General features: G+C 39.5%; 1 protein-coding gene across 7 annotated transcripts in view; it reads right to left on the bottom strand.

Annotated features, from left to right (window-relative positions):
• The window catches only part of JAK1 (Janus kinase 1), a 107,178-nt gene that overhangs the window by 19,472 nt on the left and 63,027 nt on the right, over positions 1-24,679 (bottom strand). For 2 of the 7 annotated variants that reach the window (XM_050961973.1, XM_050961971.1), the window contains 9 exons: positions 22,466-22,545; positions 21,384-21,582; positions 19,137-19,260; positions 11,049-11,271; positions 8,705-8,868; positions 6,981-7,323; positions 4,397-4,585; positions 3,303-3,460; positions 2,377-2,500 (listed from right to left, as the gene is read on the bottom strand). In XM_050961973.1, coding sequence (XP_050817930.1) covers positions 2,377-2,500; positions 3,303-3,460; positions 4,397-4,585; positions 6,981-7,323; positions 8,705-8,868; positions 11,049-11,271; positions 19,137-19,260; positions 21,384-21,582; positions 22,466-22,471 — 1,530 coding nt within the window. In that variant the 5' untranslated portion in view covers positions 22,472-22,545. Of the gene's footprint in view, positions 1-2,376; positions 2,501-3,302; positions 3,461-4,396; positions 4,586-6,980; positions 7,324-8,704; positions 8,869-11,048; positions 11,272-11,564; positions 11,762-19,136; positions 19,261-21,383; positions 21,589-22,465; positions 22,546-24,679 lie in introns of those variants that run through there. The other 5 variants (XM_050961975.1, XM_050961976.1, XM_050961972.1 and 2 more) reach the window with 5 other exon arrangements.

Below are 24,679 nucleotides of genomic sequence, written 5' to 3'. Positions count from 1 at the left end.
GTAGGGGATTATAGACTGTTATAAGCATAAATCCAGTGTTCAGTCCATGATTTTTAGTGTCTAGCATGTTATGAATTTAAGCTCTGAGGTTCATTTTTTGAAGGTGTTGCACAGGTTTCATTTAAGGATGAAGACAGAGAGGTCAGATATAGAGTGATCGCTTTGTAAAATGTGTTCACCCACAGGTGATATGGTGTTTTTGTCTTTTATCATTTTTCTATGAGTTCATTTGAGAGCGTAGTTATTGTCTGGTTCACCCACATAGTTGTTATTGTGGCATTTAGTGCACTGGATGAGAACACCACATGTTGGGACTGGCACATGTAGGACTCATGGATCTTGAAAAGTGTGTTTTGAGGAGTGTTCATTGTAGCACTAGAGATACATCTACAGGTTTTGCAGCTGTTCTAGCAAAGTCTAGTGCTGCTTTGAGTTGGTGTGTCCTGGTCTGTGGGGACCTTGCTTCTGATGATGAGCTTGGATATGTTGGTGGGTTGTTTGAAGGCCAGAAGAGAGGGGTAGGAAAGATTTCTTTCAGGATGTGATCCCCACTGAGTATGGGCTGTAATTGTTTGATGATACCTTGTATGTGTTTCAGTGAGAGATGGTACATGATGACTATGGGTGTTTGGTTGAAGAGGGTTTTATTTTTGTATTGAAGAAGGTTCTCTCAGTGTATTTGGAGTATCCATGATGGGATCTATTTCTCTGGTGTCCTTGTTTGGTGACGGCAGTTTTAAGTGTGTTAAAGTGTATATTCCAGACTTTCTCCTCAGAGCACATTCGGAGATATCTGAATGTTTGGCTGAAGATAACAGATTTCTTAGTTCTGGGGTGGTTACTGGACCTGTGAAAGTAGGTGTGGTGATCCGTGGGTTTCTTGTATATAGTTGTCTGTAGGTTTCTATTCGTGAAGCTGATCGTGGTGTCCAGGAAGGAGCTGCTAGTGTGGGAGTGTTCTAGAAAGAGTTTAATGGATGGGTGGTGATTGTTGAAGTTATGGTGGAAATCTGAGGGAGTTTAGGTTGTCTGTGCAGAGGATGAAGATATCCTCAATGTATCTCAGGTATATAAAACTGATTTAATGGTGTATGTGCCCAGAAATTCTTCTTCAAGGTAGCCCGTGAAGAGGTTGGCACATTTGGGAGCCATCCTTATACCCATAGCTGTTCCCATGGTTTGGACAAAGTGTTTGTTGTGGAATGTAAAGCTGTTGTAGGAATTTTACTTTCCTTGCAGCTATTACATCCTGCAGTCCTACTTTCAAGTGTTACTCACTGATGTCCTTACCTCTCCTACACCCCATTAGTTTTTGCTATTTCTGTTACCTATGGGTGTGCCCTCTGCTGCAGCCTTCCTTACTCCTATCTGAAGATAAACCCTGCAGAAGAAGGCACTGTATGTATATTTGCTTGCCCCATTCAATCCCCCATATGTTCCACACTTAGTTATTTTATATTGTGGAATTCCAATTGCCATTTTCCTCCCTAGATGGCTCAAATTCTGGAGTGGTTTTGGAAAGTACCTCCTAGTTTGGTTCTTTTAAGTGGTCCATCCAGCCACTTACTTACATAGTCCTAATCACTGCAGCATCTGAGCACCATCAGCTCCTAAATATAGTACCATTCCTTTCTGTAGTTAATTTTAACAGCTCTGGACCAATTCTGCTTTCAGATCCATACACACAACTACCACTGAAGTCAGTGGGAGCTGTACATGCATAGCTTGGGGGCCAAACTCTATCTTCCAAGTTCTGTTTCTCTCTCCAGATAATTCACAAATGTTAAAGAAATGACCTTTGAAGGATCCACTTAATAAAGAGACTGCCTGACTTCCCAACATTTGTCTACAACCAATTCTCTTTCCAATTTATCATTCTGTCACTTTTTCCAAAATACTGTATGTTGTTAACTTCCTCTGTGATGTCTTGTCAAACGCCTCTTATATAGATCCAGGCAAACAACCCTCATCTAATGTCTCTATCACTTGTCCAGAAAACCACCTAAAGAAACATTTTGAATAGAGTGAGGAACTCTGACAGTTACTCTTCCTTCTGCCGATCTTTGAGCATATATTTGATCCAACAAAAGCATCACTTTGGATCTGTCACTCACACACCCTCCTGCATGGAGTTCCAGTGGGAATTCTGCATAAACTGAACCAGTATGACAGAGATACCACAGGTACTCATAGAGATTTACCCTGTAAGTAAGTAGGCTGTTGTGGCTATTGGGGCCACTTGTTAGTCAGATAGGATCACATGCACTAAGCTACTGAATTACACATATATGGATCAAGAGGCGTTTATAGCCTTTACCTGACTCCAACATCGTATGTGATGCTGGTAACTTCATTTACTGATGTGTCCCAACATACCTGTGAGATTTCAGAACATGTCACTGTCATGAGGATGTGATTAAAGTCTGTACAGCTCCACCTCAGCACATACATCCCCTCCTCATTCCCTTCTTGTCTCAATTTGTTGATGGCATACTCTGTGCTGAAACAGTTAACACAAGAATGAGTATAATGGGCAAATGAGCAGTTACATTCCAAAGCTATTTTAATCAAATGTCCTCTTGAAATCTACACAGTCTTTAGAACAAGAAAGAGAAACTGCACTATACTAGCACTTACACTATTAAAACATACTTTATACTGTGTGCATGTATACACACCTTGATTTGTTAACAAGCTTCCAGAACTGTATGCATGCAACAGCTTTGTTTTCTGTTTGTTGCACCTTCAAATTTTGAAGAACTATGCCTGTCTGCAGAAACAGTTGCCATTATGTTTTCATATGTAGTTGTAGCCTATTACAAGTGACATGCAGAACAGCACGATACAGAAGATAAAGGCACTGTGAGTGTGATTATTATAAGCACTCAGCAGTGGCCTTACTCTGCTCCACTTGAAGTTGCTGGGAGTATTGCCATTTTATTGTTCACTTCAATAACAAAAGAATTAGGCCATCAGTAAGTGCTTCTGAAAATCCTACCCTAGAATTTCAAATGACTTACACCAGATGCTGTTCTCCTTCTCTCCCGTCTTAGCAACATTTTAACAAATTGTCTCAAACTGAACATGCAAACATCTGGGAAACAGTTTGGAACTGTAAAAATAAATGCTGGTTTCCAGCAGTCTTGATCATCATCAATTAAGTCACCCTACAATTCTTTGCTAGCAAATCCCTGCTAGACAAGACTCCTCCTAAATATCCTCAGTTAATTCAGGGTAGTACTATGGCTCTAGGGGAGGGATAAATGTCTTTAAAAAATCAAGACAAAAGCATTTAAACTAACCAAATGGGCCCATGACAGCCATTTTTTATGTTATGCTCTATCAAAGGTGGAGCTACATCAGTGCAGAGATAGAGGTGGGCGTCTGCAGTAAGTCTGAAGTATCCATCTACTAAAGATGCAAATGACAAGGCCTCCTCGTGTGAAGAAAGTTTTAATTCCTAGAATAAAGAAGATATTTTAGTCAAGAATTATTGAAGTTCAGTTAAAAAAAATTAATAAAAGGAGGGAAGGAGAGGGTTAGAATCTGGGAATTTATGTATGCTACTGTTTTCCCCAGGACTTTTCAAAGGGGAGGGCAAAATGTTATCCAAGTACCTACGGCACAAGGAAATATTTAGGAGGATAACAGTGACCATTATATAGCCTCAGATATCTTTTTGACAAGTTAGCATGGGTGAGCAGATGGTTTCACTGAATGGTGGGCTACACACACACCCTAACCACGAGATCCACGAGTGCAGAGTCTGGCACTCATGTGAGTCCCTCTAATTCAAAAGGACTTCTCAGGAGCATGCAGGAGGCCCACACTGGATTTGGAGCCACACGTATTTTGACAGTTCATTTCTAAATTCAGGCATCCAAAACAATCCTCAGCAGGAGGAAAAGGTCAGGGCCACTCTCTTTGAGGAATGCCATTATTCCTGTGCTCGCTGATGCTCTTCTCCTGCCGCTTCCCCACCTGATCTTTCTCTTGGTCTCCTCTCCCTCCATGCTCACAGCTGTTTCTCTCTTTCCTCCACACTGCTTTTATCTTGCCAAGGTGCATCCAGGGAGGTCACAGACAACTATGAAGTGTGGTGGGGTTGTTTACCACATATTGGGAGGGCTTGGATGGGAATAACAAGAAGTGTGGTGGTATGGATAGTGACACGTACACAGCTGCATAGTTTTGGGGAAGAAAGATGTTTATCAATTTGTTCCTCCAAACAGAGCACTTGTGTTTTTTAAAAACACAAATTGTTGACATTACAATGTTTGGTACCCATTAGATAAATAACAGGAGTGATGGTATTAATGGCACCACTTTTGTTCAGCTATACTCTCATTAGCTTGTCCTTCTGCTGGGAAAGAGCTTACCGCACCTAAGCCCTTACCATCTTTTCGTGGTTCTGCTTGTTAATATTGATCGTGGACTCCTTTATGACAAGGAGTGTGATTTCAGGAAAATAGGAAAAATTGTTCCATTCCTCTCGGATTTTGTTTTTTTCTTCATCCTTCTTGTTTTTGCTGTCTGATTTTTTCCTCTTTAGTTTATTATGTTTCTCTCTCTCGGGCTGTACAACCTGCAAACATTTTGGAATGGAAGTACCAGATAAATATTTTTTTAAGCACTGAAGATACATTTTCATGCTAAAATTAATCTTGGGTGGATTTTTCAAACCATTGCCCTCAGAATTAACAGGTCACTCATGGCTTTAATGTGTATTTTATAAAGATTCATTCTCTAAAAGACTATTTAGTGAAACAGGATCAAGAGCAAGTAATTCATACATTCTGTGACTGAGGAACCTTTTGATTCCAACTGCAAGAGGGGGTATGGAGCACATAAGAGTACAGGAATCCCAAGTCTGGTATTCACATCAGAGTTCACCATACAGTATCATATGAAGTCTCTAATAAAAGCTTGAGACACTCTGGGCATCAATATCGCTGTGAAATGTATGTAAAGATGCTATGCAAGGAGTTATGTATTTACGCTGGAAATTATGTTAAGGTCTGTCTCAAGGGACTGGCCATCAGCAAAGGTGAAAAATAGATTTTCTGTCAGACAAGAAATGTTTGTCTAGCTGGCTGTTTACATGTAAATTCAGTATTGTATAGTTCACAATGGTCTCCTCTCACACATCTGAACCAAATGCTAATATAGGCCTGTGTGAGCTTCAGAGAGAAAAGTAACAGGAGGAAGTAAGCAGTTTGATTGAAAATGCTGGCGAGAGCTTTGGGTGAGATATGCTTCTTTAGACAGGAGGTTAAACCTGTTAGTTTACATATAAAATAAAATCACAACATGTTTTCTAGAGGCTAATCATTCGTTCCCATCTCTGACATTATTTAAGAAAAAATAGAGAGTCAAATAAAAACCAAACTTCCTTTTATTTTATAATGGCACTCATGTGCTGTGTATAATACAGGGGCAGTGATCTATGATAAAAACTGATAAACGGAGGTACGCTGTTCCTTTGAGAACAGGGGATCTGTGATTTCCGTGGGCATCTGGTGACTAGGGGCTGGATACTACAGGGGGACACTTTGAAAGGACTCAGAGGCTGGGGTCCTTCTGTTGCCAACCTGCAAGGCAAAGACAGTGCTGTGTAGCCCAGAGGAGAGTACTTCAGTGGCTGACAGGCTGGTTGTGTTAGGGACTTAAATATCCAGCCAGACTCCCTTGCTCTGGAAGCATGTAGTAACAAGGTGATTCACAGCTCTGGGCGCCAGGAGAAGTGTCACAAATTCTAAGCCTGGTTTTGCCAACAATTCATTGCGCAACCTTTGGCATGTCAGTTAACCTTTCTCTTTCTCCATCAGTAAAAAAGAGATAATGCTATCTACATAATACTTACGGGTAATAAAGGTTAGTTAATGTCTGCAAACTAATTAACATATATTACAAAAACTCAGTTCAAAACTCATTAGCCACATTCTCCTCTCGATGCATGAACTCTCCATTGATATCTATTGGAATTCTGTGTATAGCATACACACATACAGATAACACTATAAAACAATCTACCATATTTATTATGCCACAAGGAGGATCTCTAACTAGTAATTAGATAAAGGTTTTTCATGATTAACTTGCCAAGACAAAGAAGTATATTCCCATCCTCTGCACTCCTGCACATGCATCTTCCCACTTAGTTATATTCTATATAACTTTTTCAATTATTATTATTATTATTGAGGTTGTAGTTCCCAGAATGTGCCAAGCACTTTCCAAACCCAGAGGACAGGGTCCATAATGCAAACCTACAAGGCAGTTTGACATAGTCCTTTGTCCTCCTTTGTGGCCTTATTTATTAATGTTGATATTGAGAGCATTTTAAATACAGCTGACTTCAGAAACACAATTTACTGTTTTATTCATTTGCACGCACACCCTTTCATTGCTTGGATGGGTACAGAATATTAGCACAAATCCCACTTTTGAAATCCGACTGAGCAATATCTGGTTTGGCTGATTTGGTACAGGTATTTATTTTCATTGTGACCTCTATCACTCACAAAAGCAAAGAACTAGTGCTGACCAAAGGCAGGCTTTCTGCCAGTTTCCTAATGCAATTCTGCCACTGAACTACCACGCCCTTCCTTCCCAAATTAGTAATCTCATCTTGTCCAAAAACGACAAATTGATCAAACCACAAGGAGGTTTTACAATAGAGAAAAACATTTTTGTGACTGCTGCACTTATTTCACTTATGATCTAACCAAGGTTACAGTGAAGCTTTTCTAGAGGCAAAAGCCAGTACGTTTCCCACTTGCAAAGGGCTACTGAGTTCTGCTAACCATTTAAAAGGAATGACAAGAACACTACTAAACAAACCAAAGAGTCTGAAGTTGAAACTTCTCAATTAACTAATTTTCAAAAATAGATTCAAGTTTTTTGCAGACTATTCTCATTCCCCCCCTCCTTTCACTCCCAAATAACCTCAGTCTTTTTATCTGTGAATTGACACTCACATTTGGTTTGCGCCTCCACTGTATTCCATTGTTTCCCGTCACCATCACTTCATACTGTGGGATGATCCCACTGTCTCCAAAATTAAATCCATGTTTTTCATTCTCTGTTAAAATCTGCAGTGATGAAGTCTCAAAAATTTCTGCTCCATAATGCTTAGTTAAAGTTTCCATTGTTGATAAGTATTTAACCTTCAGATCATGTGGAGAGACACTGCTGTCGCAAATGGTTTTATTGTTAAATTCCTTAAGGAAATCCTTGAAAACATTGTTTATCCGAATTCTGGTTAAGATATTCCTTTGTCTGATTGTCTTGTTCAAAGTTTCAGGAATATAACGTTTGTAACTAAGAAAAAAAAAACCAATGGAATATTCATATTGCTACCTCAATTTTCTGTTCTGAAACTGCAGTTGGTTTACTGTAAAAGTAACTTACTGAAAACACATGCAGAGTTTCATAGTACATTTAATACTAATACCACAGAAACAGTTTCATAACACGTGATATAATTGCCCAGTTTTTAACCTGACACAGATACAGACAATAAGTAAACATTTGAAAACCTCAGATAAATACAGGGGGCTGTCTCAAATCAGTATTATTTCATTAAGATACATAGTAACAAAGTATTTAAGCTGCACTTATTTTTTTCACTACTTTTAGGCAAAAAAATTCTGAATTTGGTGCCCAAAGTTACCAAATGAAATCAATAGAACAGTGGGTACTCATCATCTCTGCCACTCAAGCCACAAATTTAGGTGCCTAAATATGGACTCGCACTTTTGAGAATTTTGACCTTAATCTTTGATATAGCGTTTGAGAAACTGACATTTACTTGGGCAATAAACTAACATTATAACCACCTACATAAACAGAGTTGTAATTATAATCAAGTAAATACATTTAATTATACTGCAAACTGAAATTAAAATCACAATATACCATTTAACTAAAATGAAGTGATGAGAAAAGCAAATTTGACTACACTACATGAAACTAAAATGTTACTAAAAGGTTGTGTTCAATTTACTGTTGGCAGCCGACTAGTTAATAAAGTTGCTACTTCTGAATCATCTATTGCTATAACAAACTGACACGTTGAAGTTGTATTGATGGAATCCATATTCAGGACTTCATGGTTGCCACTTATGCTGTGGCTTCACAAAATTCACTGTAACCAGCAGGTAACAGAACTCAAGGGCATCTTCTAATTACATATCCTTACTACAAGGGCTAAAATAGAATTGCTTTTAGCTGTAGTAACATCAGGGCTCATATCAGTGGTAGGCAACCTGCGGCCCGCAAGCTGCACATGGCCCGTCAGGGTAATCCACCGGCAGACCACCAAACTGTTTACATTTGCGTGGCCGCCCACAGCTCCCAGTGGCCGCAGTTCACTGTTCCTGGCCAATGGGAGTTGAGGGAAGTAGCGGGCAGTACGTCCCTGTGGCCTGCACCACTTCCCATAGCTCCCGTTGGCCATGAACCGTGGTCACTGGGAGCTGCGGGCAGCCGTACAAAGGTAAACAAACTGGTGCCCCGTCAGCAGATTACCCTGATGGGCCGCGAGCAGCCGGGGGGTCATGGGTTGCCCATCACTGGTTTATATTCCCTGTCAGATCAGCCACTAGAGGGCAAGGTGTCCATACACATTTCAGTAGGTCTAATATTCTATCCAGAAGAGGGCAGTAGCATAAACAGTACTGAGTGAGAGTTATCCACTAACCTGATATCCTTGGGAAGTTCTGGCAGCTTCATGTTTTTTTTGATAGCATAGTGAGAGATTGCAAGGACAGCCATTCCCAGACATTCATTTTCAATTTCATGAACCTCCTGATCATTTTTAGGGTCTCGAACTGGTGCCAGGCACTTCACCAAATCATACTGTCCCTTAATGGGAAGCAAAAGAGAACAAGTTCCTTTAAGTATCAGAGGGTAGCCGTGTTAGTCTGGATCTGTAAAAGCAGCAAAGAATCCTGTGGCACCTTATAGACTAACAGACGTTTTGGAGCATGAGCTTTCGTGGGTGAATACCCACTTCCTCAGATGCATGTAATGGAAATATCCAGCTCATGCTCCAAAACGTCTGTTAGTCTATAAGGTGCCACAGGATTCTTTGCTGCTTTTAAAGTTCCTTTAAAAATGTTTGCAATAGTCTATATATATATACACACACATATACACACACACACACACAATCATAGCCCTACACAAGCAGCAGCAGAACCTTCCAGAACAGGAAGTGCTGCCTTCTGCTGGACATAGACATATAAAATTGGACAAATAAAGATGCATCCAGGCCACCCTTACACTACAAATCCAGGCCACCCTTACACCACAAATCTTTTAAAATCATCTTCTTGAGAATAAGCAGTAACAACGATGCCCGACAAAAAAAGGTTTTTTTCAATGGCAGTTTTATAGCACATAAAGAGATCACACTTACATGGTCACTAAAGCCCCAGCTCTCCACTGTGACATGTGCAGGAACACCTGTGTACCTGCAGAGCCTCAGTGACTTCAATGAGACTCATTGTGGGCACAGGTGATCCCTTGTGCATCTCACTGCAAGACTGGGACCTACACTGGTGCACACATCCCACTCAAATCCTTCCAAAGACACCCCTCCACCCCGCCACTCCTCAGTGTTTCCTAAAAAAATAACTGAAGAAAATAAACCTTTGTGGCACCATGAAGATATTTACTATCCAGTGCAAAATAGCCATGATTTTATTTCATTAACTTTGTCTTTTCTCACCCCATCCTTTTGTTTGTTACTCCTTGAATTACATCTTAAAGATCAGATTGTAAACTCTTCAGGACAATGATATTTTTTTCTGACTTACACTGGAGTTGGGATTTTTACACTCCACTTCTTTTTTAAAAAATGTTAGTCCCCACAAGTACAATTTTGTTAACACTCTAACACTGTCTAATAATGTTCGCTAGGGTGACAACCTATCCTGTAGTTTAATGCACATCCTTTTTTTCTCCACAGTGACCAAATAAAGAGCTATTTAAAAAAAAAACAACAAAAACTGATAATAAAGGTTTTCAAGCAATAGCTACATAGACTATGATACAATGTGACGTGTATGATCATTTAATGAATAAAACGTTGTGGGGTGATGCCCCTTAAAAAATCTCCACTCCATGTATTTTATGCAGTTCTCGTTTCCTTCAAAAGTGATTTCTCAAATATTCATTCAGCTGTAGCTTACGTTATATTTTCTTTATTGTGGTTTCACAACTAAGCAACACACTATCACCCTAACAGCTCTGTTCAGACTTATCTTGCTTCTGAAAAGGGACAGTTAACTTTGAAAGTCACACTTCTGTCTGAAAATTTTGTAGCCACTATAGTTACAGTTAACACCTAAGAGTACTATAAAGACGTTAGTAACAAAAATGTTCCTTATTTTTTTCCAGTTCGTTTACTTTGTGCGTTTCATAGCACTCCACCAATTCAGTCTCTACCAATGGTCTAGTTCCCTGTTTCCTTTGTATAGTCAATTTCTCCTATCAATATTATCTTTTGTTTTCTGGCAGCAATGTATTAGGTATTGTAAGAAGACAGGATCTCTGCCTCAAAGTGCTTACTCTCTTTAAAAATAAATACACAAAACAGACAGCAGATAGGGAAAAGGGAACTACAAATAAAGAAAGCCAGCTGGTGATTGAGTACTTTTGTTATCAGGACTCAGCCAAAGTTTTAACTCCATACAATTTTTTTTAGAAGTAAGGTACGCAGGCTGTTCCAAATTACCCTGATATTGTTATCTGTTGGCCAGCAGAGATTGTACTTTTAGACTGAGGAATAGCTTTCCAAGAGAGAGGTGGAATCTCCATTTTTTTGGACTTTTAAAACCAGACTGGATAAAGCACCAGAAAATATACCATAAGATATAATCATTTACTGATAAATGAGGTGGATCTCTACATTTAATTTCTATGGGAAGACTGTTCCTTAAAACCTGAGAAAGGGACAGTTTTATGCAAGCGGATATAAAGCATATAACCATTTCAATCACAGGAAAAATGGCTTAACACTATTTTATACAATGTCTTACCTGTGCAAAGAGATATTCTAGCGAATCTGCATCAAGGATAGGGGTTCCATCTGGCATTTGTTTCTTCTCATAGGAATTCTTTTGTTTCTTTGGAGATGTGTCAAGGATAGGAGTTCCATTTGACAGTAATTTCTTCTCATAGGAATTCTTTGGTTTCTTTGGAGAATGCCTCCAGACTGATGGCTCATTTTCATTTGTCCCATGCCAGTTCATAAAATAATACCTTGAGAAAAAGAGTGATGAACTTTAAAAGCTGAGGGGAGCCTCGGTGTATTTTGGATACCTATTTTGAACTGTTTTAAAATTAACATCTAGCATTAAGTCAACATCCTTCATTTTTCTACTCTCAAATAAAATATTACATTGGCCCAAAATACTGGACCCGTGCCAAAACAGCATTCCAGTCTAAAGCCTGGTCTACACTAGGGAAGGGAATCGATCTAAGATACGTAACTTCAGCTACAAGAACAGCGTAGCTGAAGTCGACATATCTTATATCGACTTAGATTGACTTACTTCGCGTACTCACGGCGCGGGATCGACGGCCACTGCTCCCCCATCGACTCCGCTTCCGCCTCTCGCCCTGGTGGAGTTCTGGAGTCGACGGGGAACACGTTCGAGGATCGATGTATCACATCTCATCTAGACGCGATACATTGATCCCTGATAGATTGATCACTACCCGCCGATCCGGCAGACAGTGCAGACATACCCTAAGGGACCAGTGAAAAGTGATATTATTAAGCTCTCATAGTTTCAATTTTCAAACAGCATATAGCATTCATGTTATGCTTTGGTAGGTAATACTGGCCATTACAATCACAATAGCCTGAGTCACCATCCTGTCTCTTCCCTGCGCAGCCCACCACATAAACATACACCAATTTTAAAATGATTTTAGCTGCCACTATCTCAAGATTTGCTTGAACTAGGAGCAGTGTTGTATATCACACGATATCCTGGAATCTCTCATTTCTGGTGGTTCCAACCATTAAAGCTCCAACTCTTGGCATTCATGAAAATATGGCACTAAAAATCAGGCTAGAATTGAAAGGGCCAGACTAATTTGAATAATCCAGTTTTAAAGGGATGCAATCAATTTACAAAACATACTTGAAACAAACTTCTTAGCCTGCTGGAATGTTACTAATAATACTATGAGGATGGGATTTTCAAAGAAGCCAAAGAGAGTGAGGAATTCAAATCCCACTGAAACTGAATGAGAGCTGGGTGCCTTAATGCTTCCCTCCCTACCCTAACCCAGCCTTAAGCTCCTTTAAAACCATCTCAGTTTAAATGATGCGAGATGAAATCATTTTAAAAATCCATATTTACTTTTTCAGTTAAGTAAAGCTTAGTTAAACCAGGTATGGATTAACACATCCTTTGCCATAATTCTTACTTTGCTCATTAAATATTTACACTTAAAGGAATAAAACAAACTTAACTAAGTGCAAAGTTTTCAAAGTGCTCTGTAAGAATGTTAAACGTTGAACATGTACAGATCCAGTCCTTATTCAACTGTTACTTCAACACTGTTCACTAATAACTCACATTAACAGAGATCTGAAATGGCAATTTCTAATGGGGTGAAAGTCAGTACTTACGCTGAATGCCACTTGTTTGTTACACGGACTTCTGCAAACCTTTGACAACCTTTAGAATCTTAAACAGCATTTGTCTGTCTAAACCTGCACGATAAGTAACCTTAGAATGCTATTTTGTGGTTGAAATGAGGTAAGATTAGATATCTTAATGTACTTAAAGGTCAAGTGAACATGGAAAACTACAATAGCTACTGCACGTACCAAAGAGAAGGTCACATGCATAAAACTACATTAAAATAAAGTTAAGGGTTTCTTTGGTGGAAAAAGCCAGTGCACGTTCTCAGTAAATCAGGCCGTTGAACAAAACTAAAAACTTTTCACAAAAATACTCAAAAGGGAATTACTTTACCCTATTATGGATTATTAACTTAAAATGTTCAAAATGTGCAAAGAGCCTTTGAGTGCAAAAAAAAGTAGAATGTGGCCCAATTAGTCTTATTTCAGACTTAAGACAACAAAGGAGGCAACAACAAAAATGAGAAAAGGGAAGGAAGGGCAGCAATAAGCTTACACAATTACTCGGCAGAGGCTTGTGAGCAACAAGGTGGAGCAAAACACTTTTTTTTTTTTTAAAACATATGTGACGAAAAATATCTTCTGTGAATCATTTCTTATAGGCATCACAAATGAAGTGGGCATTGGCGGAAATTAGGTCCCAATTCTGCAATGAGCTCTGCTCCGATGTCTGCATATATGAAGCTCAAAGCAGGATTAGGCCCTTAGTGATTAATGAAAATAATGACCTTTGACATTTCAATGGGTGTTTCTATTAAGGATGGTTTAATTATCTGCATTATACTCAATAACTTAAAAGGAAGCAAATAAAGTATTGGTCAAATTTAAGGACAACTTGATATAGAGAGACATTCTATATTGTGTGTTTGACTCTTTTTCTTCCCCTCTCTCCCCCCAGACCATATAATGAACTCCTGAAAAAAGTCTGTGTATGGTGCGCAGGAAACGGTAATGCATACACACAGCCACAGTGGGAACTCCTATAATGAAGAATATAAAAAACTCAGTTTGGAAATTTAACATTCCAAACACAAGGCTCATGAGACAGTTTTCTTATCCCTTAATAGCAGGCAATTACTTTGTTTTCTATACTTTTATTTTAAAAAAACACTGTTAATCATTTGTTAATAACCTCATTATTTTTCTGGTGATTTCTGAAAATAACTGCAGGTAAGGAGGGCTGTACTGGTATTCTAACGGAGGTCAGAATTTGGCTCTTTACATATAAAATGATGTTTGTATTTCAGTAGTGTCTAAAAGCTCTAACCAAGATCAGGCCCATTGTGCTAGGCACTGTATATTGAGAATAAGAGAGATTGCAGAGTGTGCAATCTAGACAGACAAAGGGTGAGAGAATGCAAAGATTATTATCTCCTTTTTCAGAGATAGAAACTAAGGTAGAGAGAGATATTGAGTGATTTGCCCAGGATCACAGAGGAAGCCTGTTGCAAAACTGCGAACTGGACCCACAACTCTTGAGTCCCGATTAAGTGCCTTAACAACAGGACTAACCTGCCTATCATACAAACAGCTCCAACCAGCTCTGTTCTTAGAAAAAGAAACAGGTTTACTTTTTAAACATATTGTACCTTTCTTTTCATGAAAAATAAAACAATAGAAAGTATGATTTTAAAAAACAGCAGGTTCTATTTAATTACTGTACTGGAATAATTCAACTCTTTCTGATCAGCTTGTGTGTCATTTAACCAGGGATGCTACACAATTTTATGGTTTCTTATGTTGCAGACTCAGGAAAGGGGTTCTTCAAAAAGTCTGTAGTAAAAAAGTCCTATTAAAATATAACCAGGTACAAACGAGATAGTTTAAAGTGTAAGCTGCTGGTATGTACATGCTCTGAAGATTGACTGACTGATAATATATGGAAAAAAATCTCACTCACCAAAAGCCTAAATTAGAAACGTTCAATAGTGGCACAGAAACCTAAACATTTAAAGCATTTGGAATGACTGAGCCATGTACTTTCATCATATTTTTATACATATTATACACACAAAAATGATATTAAAAAAAATCCAAAGTTGCAAAGCTAAGCACTCAGAACGCAGGAAATGCCAGAATTAAAAGATGCCTGTTCAACCTTAATTCAGATTCCTTATGTGCATCCATTATGATACAGTCATTAATGATAACACACACTAGTTTTTTCAAAGGACTGACTTTGCAACCTGTCCCTTTAAGTAAGTTTGCATGTGACCTTTTCTAAGTTTTTTAAAAAGCAAATTGAAAATAGAAATTCCATAACATGGCATCATACTGACCTCCACATGGGTCATCAGCAGGGTCAGAACCTACAGATCCACCACACAGCCCTCTGCCACTTAAGCTAATGGAATAACTGATAGCAGCAATAAATGGTCATCGTCTATATGGCCCAGCCCTAGATGGGCCAAAGATACACACCTTGCCATTGAGTTTCATAGATACACCTCTACCTCAATATAACGCTGTCCTTGGGAGCCAAAAAATTTTACCGCATTATAGGTGAAACTGCGTTATATCGAACTTGATTTGATCCACCAAGCGCACAGCCCTGCCCCGCTGGAGCGCTGCTTTACCACATTATATCTGAATTCGTGTTATATCGGGGTAGAGGTGTATTTGCTGACAGCAGAGGAATGATGAGACTCAGGAATCCGGGGTTCCATTCCAGGTTCTAAAGGGGAAGGTGCTCTAGTGGGCACAGGCTCTTCTGGCCAATCCCCACAAGTTTGACCCATTCTGCTCCATCCCCTCCAACCACTGCTAGTCCAGTCCTGTCTCTTCACCACCACTGGCTCCTTGTCCCAGTTCTATTCTCCTTACTTTGCCAGTTCCAGTCTCCTCTCCTCAGACTTCTTATCCAAGTCCCAGTCACTCCCTACTCCTGACTCCTCATCTGATCTCTCTCCCCCACTCTAGCCTCTAATAAACCCTCCCACCCAGGCCATGTTCCCAGTCTCCATTGGCTCTCAGTCCCAAACCTCTCACCAGACTCCTTGTCCAACCTCAGTATTCCCCCAGCTCCTAGTCCAAGTCTCTTTGCCCATCTCCAAACCCCAGCTCCTCATCAGATTTGTCTCCCCTCCTCACTTGTTCATACTCAGTCTCTATGCTCAGACAGTTGCAGTTTCCTCTCATAGTTCCCAGGCTCTTTGTCCCAACCTACTCCCTATCCAGTCCAGCTCTTACCGCCCTGCATTCAAGGTCATGCAGCTTCCCCCTCCATACTGCCTGGGCCCATCAGGGAGGTCACGGATAGCACATAACACAGTCTCCATGCTCTTACCTCCAGTGCCCAGATTTGGACCCAACATGGCTCACAACAGCTCGGAGCTGCAAATGTAGGGAAAATCCTACTCAGCCCTGGGCTAAAGCATGCCTACTGTGGATGAAGTCTCCACTGAATGTATGCAAACTGCAATTTTTATTCAAAGGCCTATTTGGGTAGAGTTTCACTGTGAAAATGTGGCCAGAATTTTTTTAACATGGTCAAAACAACAGATTTTCCTCTAGCTTTGTTCTCGGAAATGGCTGAACAATTTTGGCTGAAATTAAAAATCAGCCTGAGGTAGACACTTGGCATGGAAAATTTCAGCACAACTAGTTAAAGTCTGGCAAAGTTATAAGCAACGGATAACAGGGTCTTACAATGGAAACTACCAGGAACTTTAATAATATATAACAGAAATAAGTAGTAATTCTGGGAATTGTCACCATTGACTCACCAAAGCAGAAACATACAAACATAATCTGACTATATGGGGAGTTATTTTTATGAATTAGTAATATATTCATGCAATGTGGTTAGTTAAAAACAGTATTACTGAGTCAGTGATTAAAGTTCCTACAATTGCAATTTTCTTATGTTATATAGAATATGATACAAATAAATATAAATTAAGGTCTTCCTTTAAAAAGAAGAAACTGCACACCAGAAATATTACAGAGGACTATCAGGGGAAATTGCCCTGAGTTCCTGTTGTACCGAGAAAACATCAAGATTTTTCTGGTATGTAGTTGACCTGATTGACCTCTTGAACCAAGTTAGAGCAATAAATATTCTGTGAGACCATTAGATTCCCAAGAGCTTTTCTCAGCAATTCAAGTCACTCAATTCCATTATTATCTAGTGTTAATCTACTGCACTTAATAACAACAGTTTAAACCTGAAATTAGTTTACTTTAAGATATTACCACTGCTTATAAAGAAGGCCTGTTAAAGGAACAGACCAGATTATAGTAATATTGTTTCCCTAACAAACATATAGTACATAACACTGAAGGTAATCTCTGAAAAGCCAAGATCTTTTTTGTTCATTACAGACAATAATTTCCCTGAATAACATACATTCCCTTTCCCTCACACTTCTCCAATCACAAAAGCAACAGTGACATGGTACAGATTTATTCACGATTAGAATTCCTTAAACTTCGAAGAGCCAAACTGTCAAATGGGCCTTATCCTGGCCTGTATTTGCATTACCAGTGTGTGCACGATCTCTTTTCTCCATGCAGGTGAAGTGTCCTGTATGTGTAGATTTTTCTTGGAACAACGGAGGTTTGTACATGTCAGTTCTATCACCACCAGGGGTATGAGACAATTTATGAAGCATAGGTGCAAATATTCAGATAAGTACTGAAATATGCAACATTGCACACAAACAAATTAAAGCTAATTTTTTGCCCCAAATCTCAAGATGAATCCAAAAGATTGTGTTTTTTATTTTAGGTAAATGACAAGTTAAAGAGGGGATGTTGATATATAAAAGTATGTTCTTAGAGATGTGACTAGTGGAGCTAACAGGGACCCAACTATTAGTGTCCTTGCCCTTGGAAAATGCCAGAATGCCCAAACATTCTGGAAAAATTTATTCCTCAAGATAAAACTTGTTCTCTAGATTGTAATGAAGGTTCTTCATTTTCAGTTTTTGTTTTAAGATCTCCTGGGAATTTATCAGGGTTTATTACAAATATTTAAAAGCAGATACAAATCAGTACAAAAATTAACTTTGCAGTTTTCTGGGGAAATATCACACTTTTTTTTTCCTGTTTTTGTTTTTACGCAACTTTCCAAGAAACTCTTGTGTTCTGAAATGCAGCTGGATACAGTTTTTGTTGCTGTTGTTGTTTGTTGTTTTCAACCCATTTTAACAGGAAAAGGCATTAACTAACTTTAATTTGCTTTGAATGATAATTCTTGTGCTATCATGTAAAACTGGTCATGTGTATGTGGTAGGTATGAGATTGACCACAACATGTACACCAGCACTTGGGTCATTCCAGTACTTTTGACCCAGCTCCCCGCACTGGAAGGTGACATGGAGGCTCAGTAACCCAGTTAACAAGCTGCCCTCTCTTCTTCTGGAGGGAGGAGCCAGGTCTGACGAGTTCCAGAGCTTCCAAAATTCAAATTATATGTAAAAACAAAATAATGACTTTCGTAACACCTAGGGACTTTTCTGCAAAAGTCAGTAAAACCTGAAAATGAAGGGCCTCACTTGCAGTGTACAGGATGTTGAATAGTAACTGTATTGGGCTACAAGAGGGGAAACAACATGAAAAACACCAGGGAAGAAAGATGAATGGGGTCTGTACTAGAATTTCTGCTAGATCGAAAGGATTATCCAAAGGGGAAGAAATCCTTCCCTAGGCTGAAAAGTGATGGTGAATCTGCTCCCCAGCTGCTACTACAGCTGTATGCACTCTCCTCTACGGAGGAGAGGAATGGTCGGTGTACCTATGGAGTCACAGGTTCATCAGCCCCCATGTGCTGTGGCTCAGGAATTGCCAATAAAGTACAATCTGATGATGTGCAGATCCCTTTCACAGAGTTTTGAATTCTCCTTGTGCTCTCTCTCATCACATCATGGAATTGCACCAGTTCCCCTTAGAATTGAGAGCAGGTGTTCAAAAGCACTGATATGACTTTATTCCCATTAAAGTTGACGGGAATCCAATGGGAGCCAAGCAAACCAATGCTGAACGATTCTAAAACCCACACCCTGTGTAGGGGGAGACAAAATTTGGCCCTTAACTTTTCAGTGCCTCAGTTTCTCAGTGCATACAACAGGAATAACAACTGTATTTTCCTAGCTCACAAGAATATTTTGTGAAGCTAAATTCCTTAATAGTTGCACTTTGAACACCTCAGATGGGAAGTGCTACAGAAATACAGAATATTATTATGTGACCATGGCGCTCAGCCATTTGCACTGTGAATTTTTAGTTAGTCCTGTCACTTACAGCTTTGTGGTTTTGGGGTTGTTTTAAGGTTATGTAGAAAATGCACACATTCTGGAGACCTTTTCAGCCTTTCCTGTTGTTAATCTCTCAACTTTGTTGTGAAAGGTTTTTTGCTTTTTTAAACTGAGTTCAGCTCTAAATGTTACACTAGCCACACAATTCTTGAAAAAAACATGCACACTGGAATCTTGAAATAATCCATCTTTCAGTTGTCCCAACATACCTCATACGATAATGGAGTCGGAGTGCTGTCTTGTCATCTATTTTGAAAACATGGTTTGGTGCATACCAGAGTTTTCTACTCTCCTCAAATAGAGCAAAGAGATTGTGGCACAATGGAGATACAGCTGTTAAAAAGAAAAAATAAATTAATGAACTCACAAACTGAAATCTGAACTGCACTTTTGACAGCTCCCAGGAGAGTGTACTAGTAAAACTGTTCAAAATTCTGTGATTTATTTCCTCTGTTTGTTTTGCTAAAACCAAAAACATTCCTTTTCCTTTAGCTGAAGGGCAGGAAAGCAAGTGATGTCACTATCCCATCTGAGTTTACTAATCCACCACAGGGTTTTCCAACAAAACACTACAGTTGACTTCTTGTTTCTATGTTGTTTGTTTTGAATGAAGACAACCTCCCTTTAAAATACAACAAAAACAGGTTATAATGTCTTCACAGGGATGAAGCCATCTAATTTCTCTGTTTTGGGTTTCCTTGTCAATAAAAGAAGAGTGCACTATCTGGTAGCATGTACACCACAGGGGCCCTGTACCTCAGGAAAGCATCTCTACTTAGGACAACACTGAAGCATGTGCTGAAGTGTTTCCTGAATTTGGGCCAAATCCTGAGCTTCTCGCTCAGTTTTTACTGAATCCATTCTCAAATAAATGCTTTCCTAATTCCAAAAATATTGAGGAAAATAAATGCTGACTACGCCAACTGTACAGTTATACAATGTGGGGCAGGATACTCACTGCTCTCTCATGTAATCCAGCAGCACTGGAGGCAGATTGATGGTATATCACGATAAGAAAGTCTTTTACACCAGAGACTAGCTTCAGAGCCTTATTCAAAAACTAGCATTTCACAAAATGGCAGGCTGACAGCAGCAACAAGGAATGAAAACAAACGGGACTTTTGAACCTATAAATCAGGTATCTCCTATGGGCCTAGCTAGCATAAAATAAGGTGGAAGGAGGTTCCCTTAGGAAAACCCTGCTCCCTCAATCACACTTCGAAGATTTTGCAACTCTAACTAGATATGGTTAGAAATTAGACATCAGAAGTTACTGGCAATGGACAGCGTGTGTGTTTAGAATAAATACAGAGAGGTATTTGACAGCTTTTAAACTATTAACATAAATAATAAATGAATTTAAGTATCTGCTGTAATTTATCATAAATGGTTTTCATTAGCAGCCAACTTGAATATATATTTGATGAAGTTTAACCATGAGATTTTCCCTAACCTCATCCTGAAGAAAGGGTAGAGTAACTAGGTGAAACAGAGGAGGAGAGCACCGGATGTCTCAACCTCAAAAGGGGGCTAGAGGGGAACCCAACCTTTTTTTATTTTGAAGCTTCAGGAAAACTGAACAGACAGTCATAAATAAGAGCCTGATTAAATGGCCTGAATCTTCCCCTCAAATCAAAGTATGTCAAAATAACTCAACTGAAGACAGTGGAGTGTAAAACTGGTATAAGCAAAAAGATCATTGGGCCCTAGTTAAATAGGTCCCAGTTCATCAAAGCACTTTAACATGGGCTTAAATTTCATTGACTTCAATGGCTTACTCATCTGTTTCAGTGTTTTGCTGAACTGAGACCATAATGGAAGATACTGATACACTTTTTGATGTAAATTTCTATATAACTTGAATTGTGCTTAATTCTAATCTCACTTTACAGTACACTAGTGTAGTACTAGTATTGTACACACCAGTGACCATACACATGGAAGTGAGAGACGAGGGTGGGGAAAAACAGGTAACAAGATAAGTATTAGGGAGAGTTGGGAATGGCTATTTTGCCAATAAGACCAACTGCCATATTCTGAATCTATGTGCTTTGCTATTGCAGAAAGGGTTTCTTAACAGGTTTGCCAACTGGTGTGTTACAGTGAAAATAGCCTTGTTTAACTGTGTAATAGGATACCTCTTGAAAGACAGCCTAATCTTGCTCACGTTAAAGTCAATGACAAATGGAAGTGTCAGTGTTGGAGTGGAGGGTCACGGCTTTTTGCCATTCCTCTAGGATCCTTGGATTCTAGGTAAAGAACCGACAGCTCTTCTGCAGACGAAAGTCTCATTCTCCCTTCTCCCCATGAAATAATCAAAAAAGAATTCCACAAGAGGTCCCTTAACGTTTTCTAGCCCTGACCCTACCCCATGAGTATTTCTGCATTACCAGAGAGGGATGAATTTATTTATCATACATTTTGTCTTAGTAATAGCTGAATACTGCAACACTCACAGCACTTCTGGGCAGCTTCAATGCACAGGTTTTCTGCTGTATACTCGCCACTGGTGTACCGAATGGGAGGCTTCTCTTGCAAATAGAATAATATTTCCAATCCTTGCTCTTGAGCTTCTGTGGTCACTTCGCTTTTTTTTGAGTTTCTCAGTTTTGCACAGAAAGCCATGGCTTTGCAATCTTCTTTTACATTTAGATACTGCATTCAGAGAGGAAACAAATTCACAGAGAAAATGTGATGACAAGTTTGATATTTCACTCAAAGCTGAAGCCACATTCAGGTCTCAGGCTGGGATGCTAAGATCGAGGTTTTTGTTCAGGTCCAACAAGTGAAAATTATTTCAGTATATCTTAAGTAGGCTTCTGAATATACTTATGGTTTCTCAACCTTTTCAGTTTGGTGATCCCTTATTAAAATATAAATAGTAGTAAAATAATGTATCAATGGCAACAATGCTGCTGCCCCACACATACCTCTACACTGAAGTTTTGACCTCCACAAAGTTATTTTGGAAATTTTATTTTCTTTGCTTTAGAATTGTAATAAAATTTTCAATGTCTTGCAACACCCCCATTCCTAATTACCTTTAGTAACAACATCCTGAAATCACAACCTACTGGCTAAAATATAATATAGATTTATTTTTAGATGCCTTAAAGAAATTGATTAACTTGCTTTTTCAGCTGAATGTTAAAAGCAGCTAAAACAACTATATGTTTGTAACACATTTTTCTTTCTTTTCTTAGACTTGATGTGCCATACCAAAATGGGCACTGCTTTTTCCACATCTCAAAATGCAGCATTAGCACTAGACAGTTTTAATGCAATGTCCTTAAGACTGGAATGTGCTACATACGCAAACTTGACAAAATCAGGAATAGTAACTTGCATTATGAACACTGTTTGGAAGGAAACAGCAATAGTAGAGTTGGACTGGCAAAAAAAAAACCCAGGTTTTATTTGGGGATGGGGTGGGGGGGAGACTTCTAAATGAATGTGTCTACTGAAGTCTAATTCCATTTCAAATGAAAGCCAAAAAACATAGCCTCCATAAGTATTTCATTTAAAAAAAACAACACACCTGCATTTATCTGAATGTCTGGTCTTCCAAATCAGGAGAATGGATTTTCTTCAAATTTTCCAGAAGCAATCCAACCCTGTCTGGGAACAAGGAAAAGAAACGTCAACTCAAAAGGGAGCTGTTTTGAGGAGTTTTATAAACCACACAATATATGGACATTCAACCAACTGCATTGAATGAGAATTTTTCCACTGACTTCAATGAAAGTCCCATCTCAAATATAACTATTAAAATACAGCTAGGAGCATATCCTAGACATTTTGTGGACCTGGCGCTCCCATTAGAGCCCATGGAGCTCTGGTTGCATCAGCTAATCATTTACAAACCCCAAAACCAAGGGACCCTGCCTCATCTCTTGTTTATTACTTGTATTTTGGTAGCACCCAAAATGTTCTTGATGCTGTCGATTCTTCCTCACTCTGAAGAGTCTAATATTCAAGCAGTCTTTATCCTATGCGTCACCTCCTTAGTGTATTTTTTAAGCGAGTCCCTTCTCTTTTTGTTTTTGATCTCTCCACAGTAGATTTCAACTCCATCCTTCTCTCTCGTTTTCTGTCTCTATAATCACTTTTCCTTCTTTAGGGTGTTCTAATTTCACTTATTCTTGCTTTTTTTTTTTTTAACCTTACCCTCCAATTATAACTCTTCTCTCTTCTTCTTTCAAAATAGTACTCACCTGAAAAAAATTGAAAAGGTTTCCCCATCCATTTTTCTCCCATTCCTCCAAAATCTGCCTTTTTTCTCTCCCTCTTTTACTTTCAGTTCTTACCCTCTTCTCCAGTCTCCCCCATCTCCAGTTTCTACAGTTTTCCCCACAGTTCTCCTTTCCTTCTCCTTCTTACCAAGTTATTCTCTTCATGAAAAAAATTCTCCCCCAATTCTCACTGGACTCCTATATCCTTCCTTCCAATTGGAATCTGGAATCCTCTCCCCTATTGTGAAGAGCCCTATAGCTCATGGAGCTGCTCTTAGTAGCAAAATTCAGCTGTGCAGCACTTAAACAGCAGAGAGATGCCTAACGTGTACTGAGAGAGAAGGGAAGCAGGTGCTGCTGCTGCAGGGAAGCTTGCATCACAGTAGCCCCAGTGGGACAGGTGACTAAAGGTGGGATTCACAAGAGAGACACAGTTATGCTCAGCATTGCAGCACCTAACCTTTAGGTACCCTTGTTGCCTAGCAGAGTTCACAGCCCTGTGTTAGGTAACCAGGTTCCCTATACAATGCAGGGAGAGTTAGGTGCCTGAGAAGGGGATTCACAAAAGCCAGCACGTTGAGCAGGGAGCTGCCTAAAATAGCCAATAGAAAATGCAGAGGAGAAGGGTGTGGCCTAAGCCCCACCCCTCAAAGGAACTTAGGTGCCTAGCTCCACTCCAGTTTCACAGTGATGAATCATCTCCTGGAGTTAGGTACCTAAGGCAGTTCAACACTTTTTCAAGAAATATCAAGGAAGCAGAGGTGCCCCCCCTTAACCTTTAGCCCAATAGTTAGAACACTTACCCAGGAGGTGGGAGACCCAGGTTCAACCCTCCTCCCTGCCTGATGGGAACCAAGGATTTGAACTTGGGTCTCCCACCTCCTGGGTGAGTACTCTACCCACTAGAGTATAAGGGGGTCACCACCATACCTCCTACTCCCTCTCACTTGTGCTAGCTTGGATGGAAGGGGAGGTTAGACATGTTCTCAGAAAATCTACTGGATCAGGCCTAGTGGTAAAGACAGGTCTTCTCCCAGCTAATCTGCCAATCCCATGATTAAGATGTCAAACTCCTGGATAGTAATAGGATTTAGGCAGATGCATAAATGTCCAGTTGCTAAAATACAGCCACCTTGGAGACTTTAACAGCAGAAACTTAGGTGCCTAGCAAGTTTAAGGACTTACAGGGTTAGGTGGCAACTGAGCAGGGGGTTTGTAAATGCCAGTGGTGCCTAAATACTGGATTTAGGTGCCTAAATCCCCTTTATAAATCCCACCTTAAATGTCTCACTTTGCAAGCCAGAACCTCTGGGTCTGTCCCTGTAAACTGGGATGTCCAGACAACGTTGGTGCATAAAGCAAGTAGGACTGGAACCCTAAAGTAGATGAAATTTCTGGCAAGCAAAAATAAAAATTGAAAATCCTTAAGTGGACTGTGCAGAATGCAGGAAGTTACTCAAGTGAGTGAACATCAAATGCAGGGATTATATTTACTTCTGAAGAATTTCATTGAGCAAGGA

This window comes from Gopherus flavomarginatus, chromosome 7 (genome assembly GCF_025201925.1).
Source record: "Gopherus flavomarginatus isolate rGopFla2 chromosome 7, rGopFla2.mat.asm, whole genome shotgun sequence".
Lineage (NCBI taxonomy): Eukaryota > Metazoa > Chordata > Testudines > Testudinidae > Gopherus > Gopherus flavomarginatus.
Note: the sequence above shows the minus strand (reverse complement) of the source record. Positions and strands in the feature narration are given on the sequence as shown.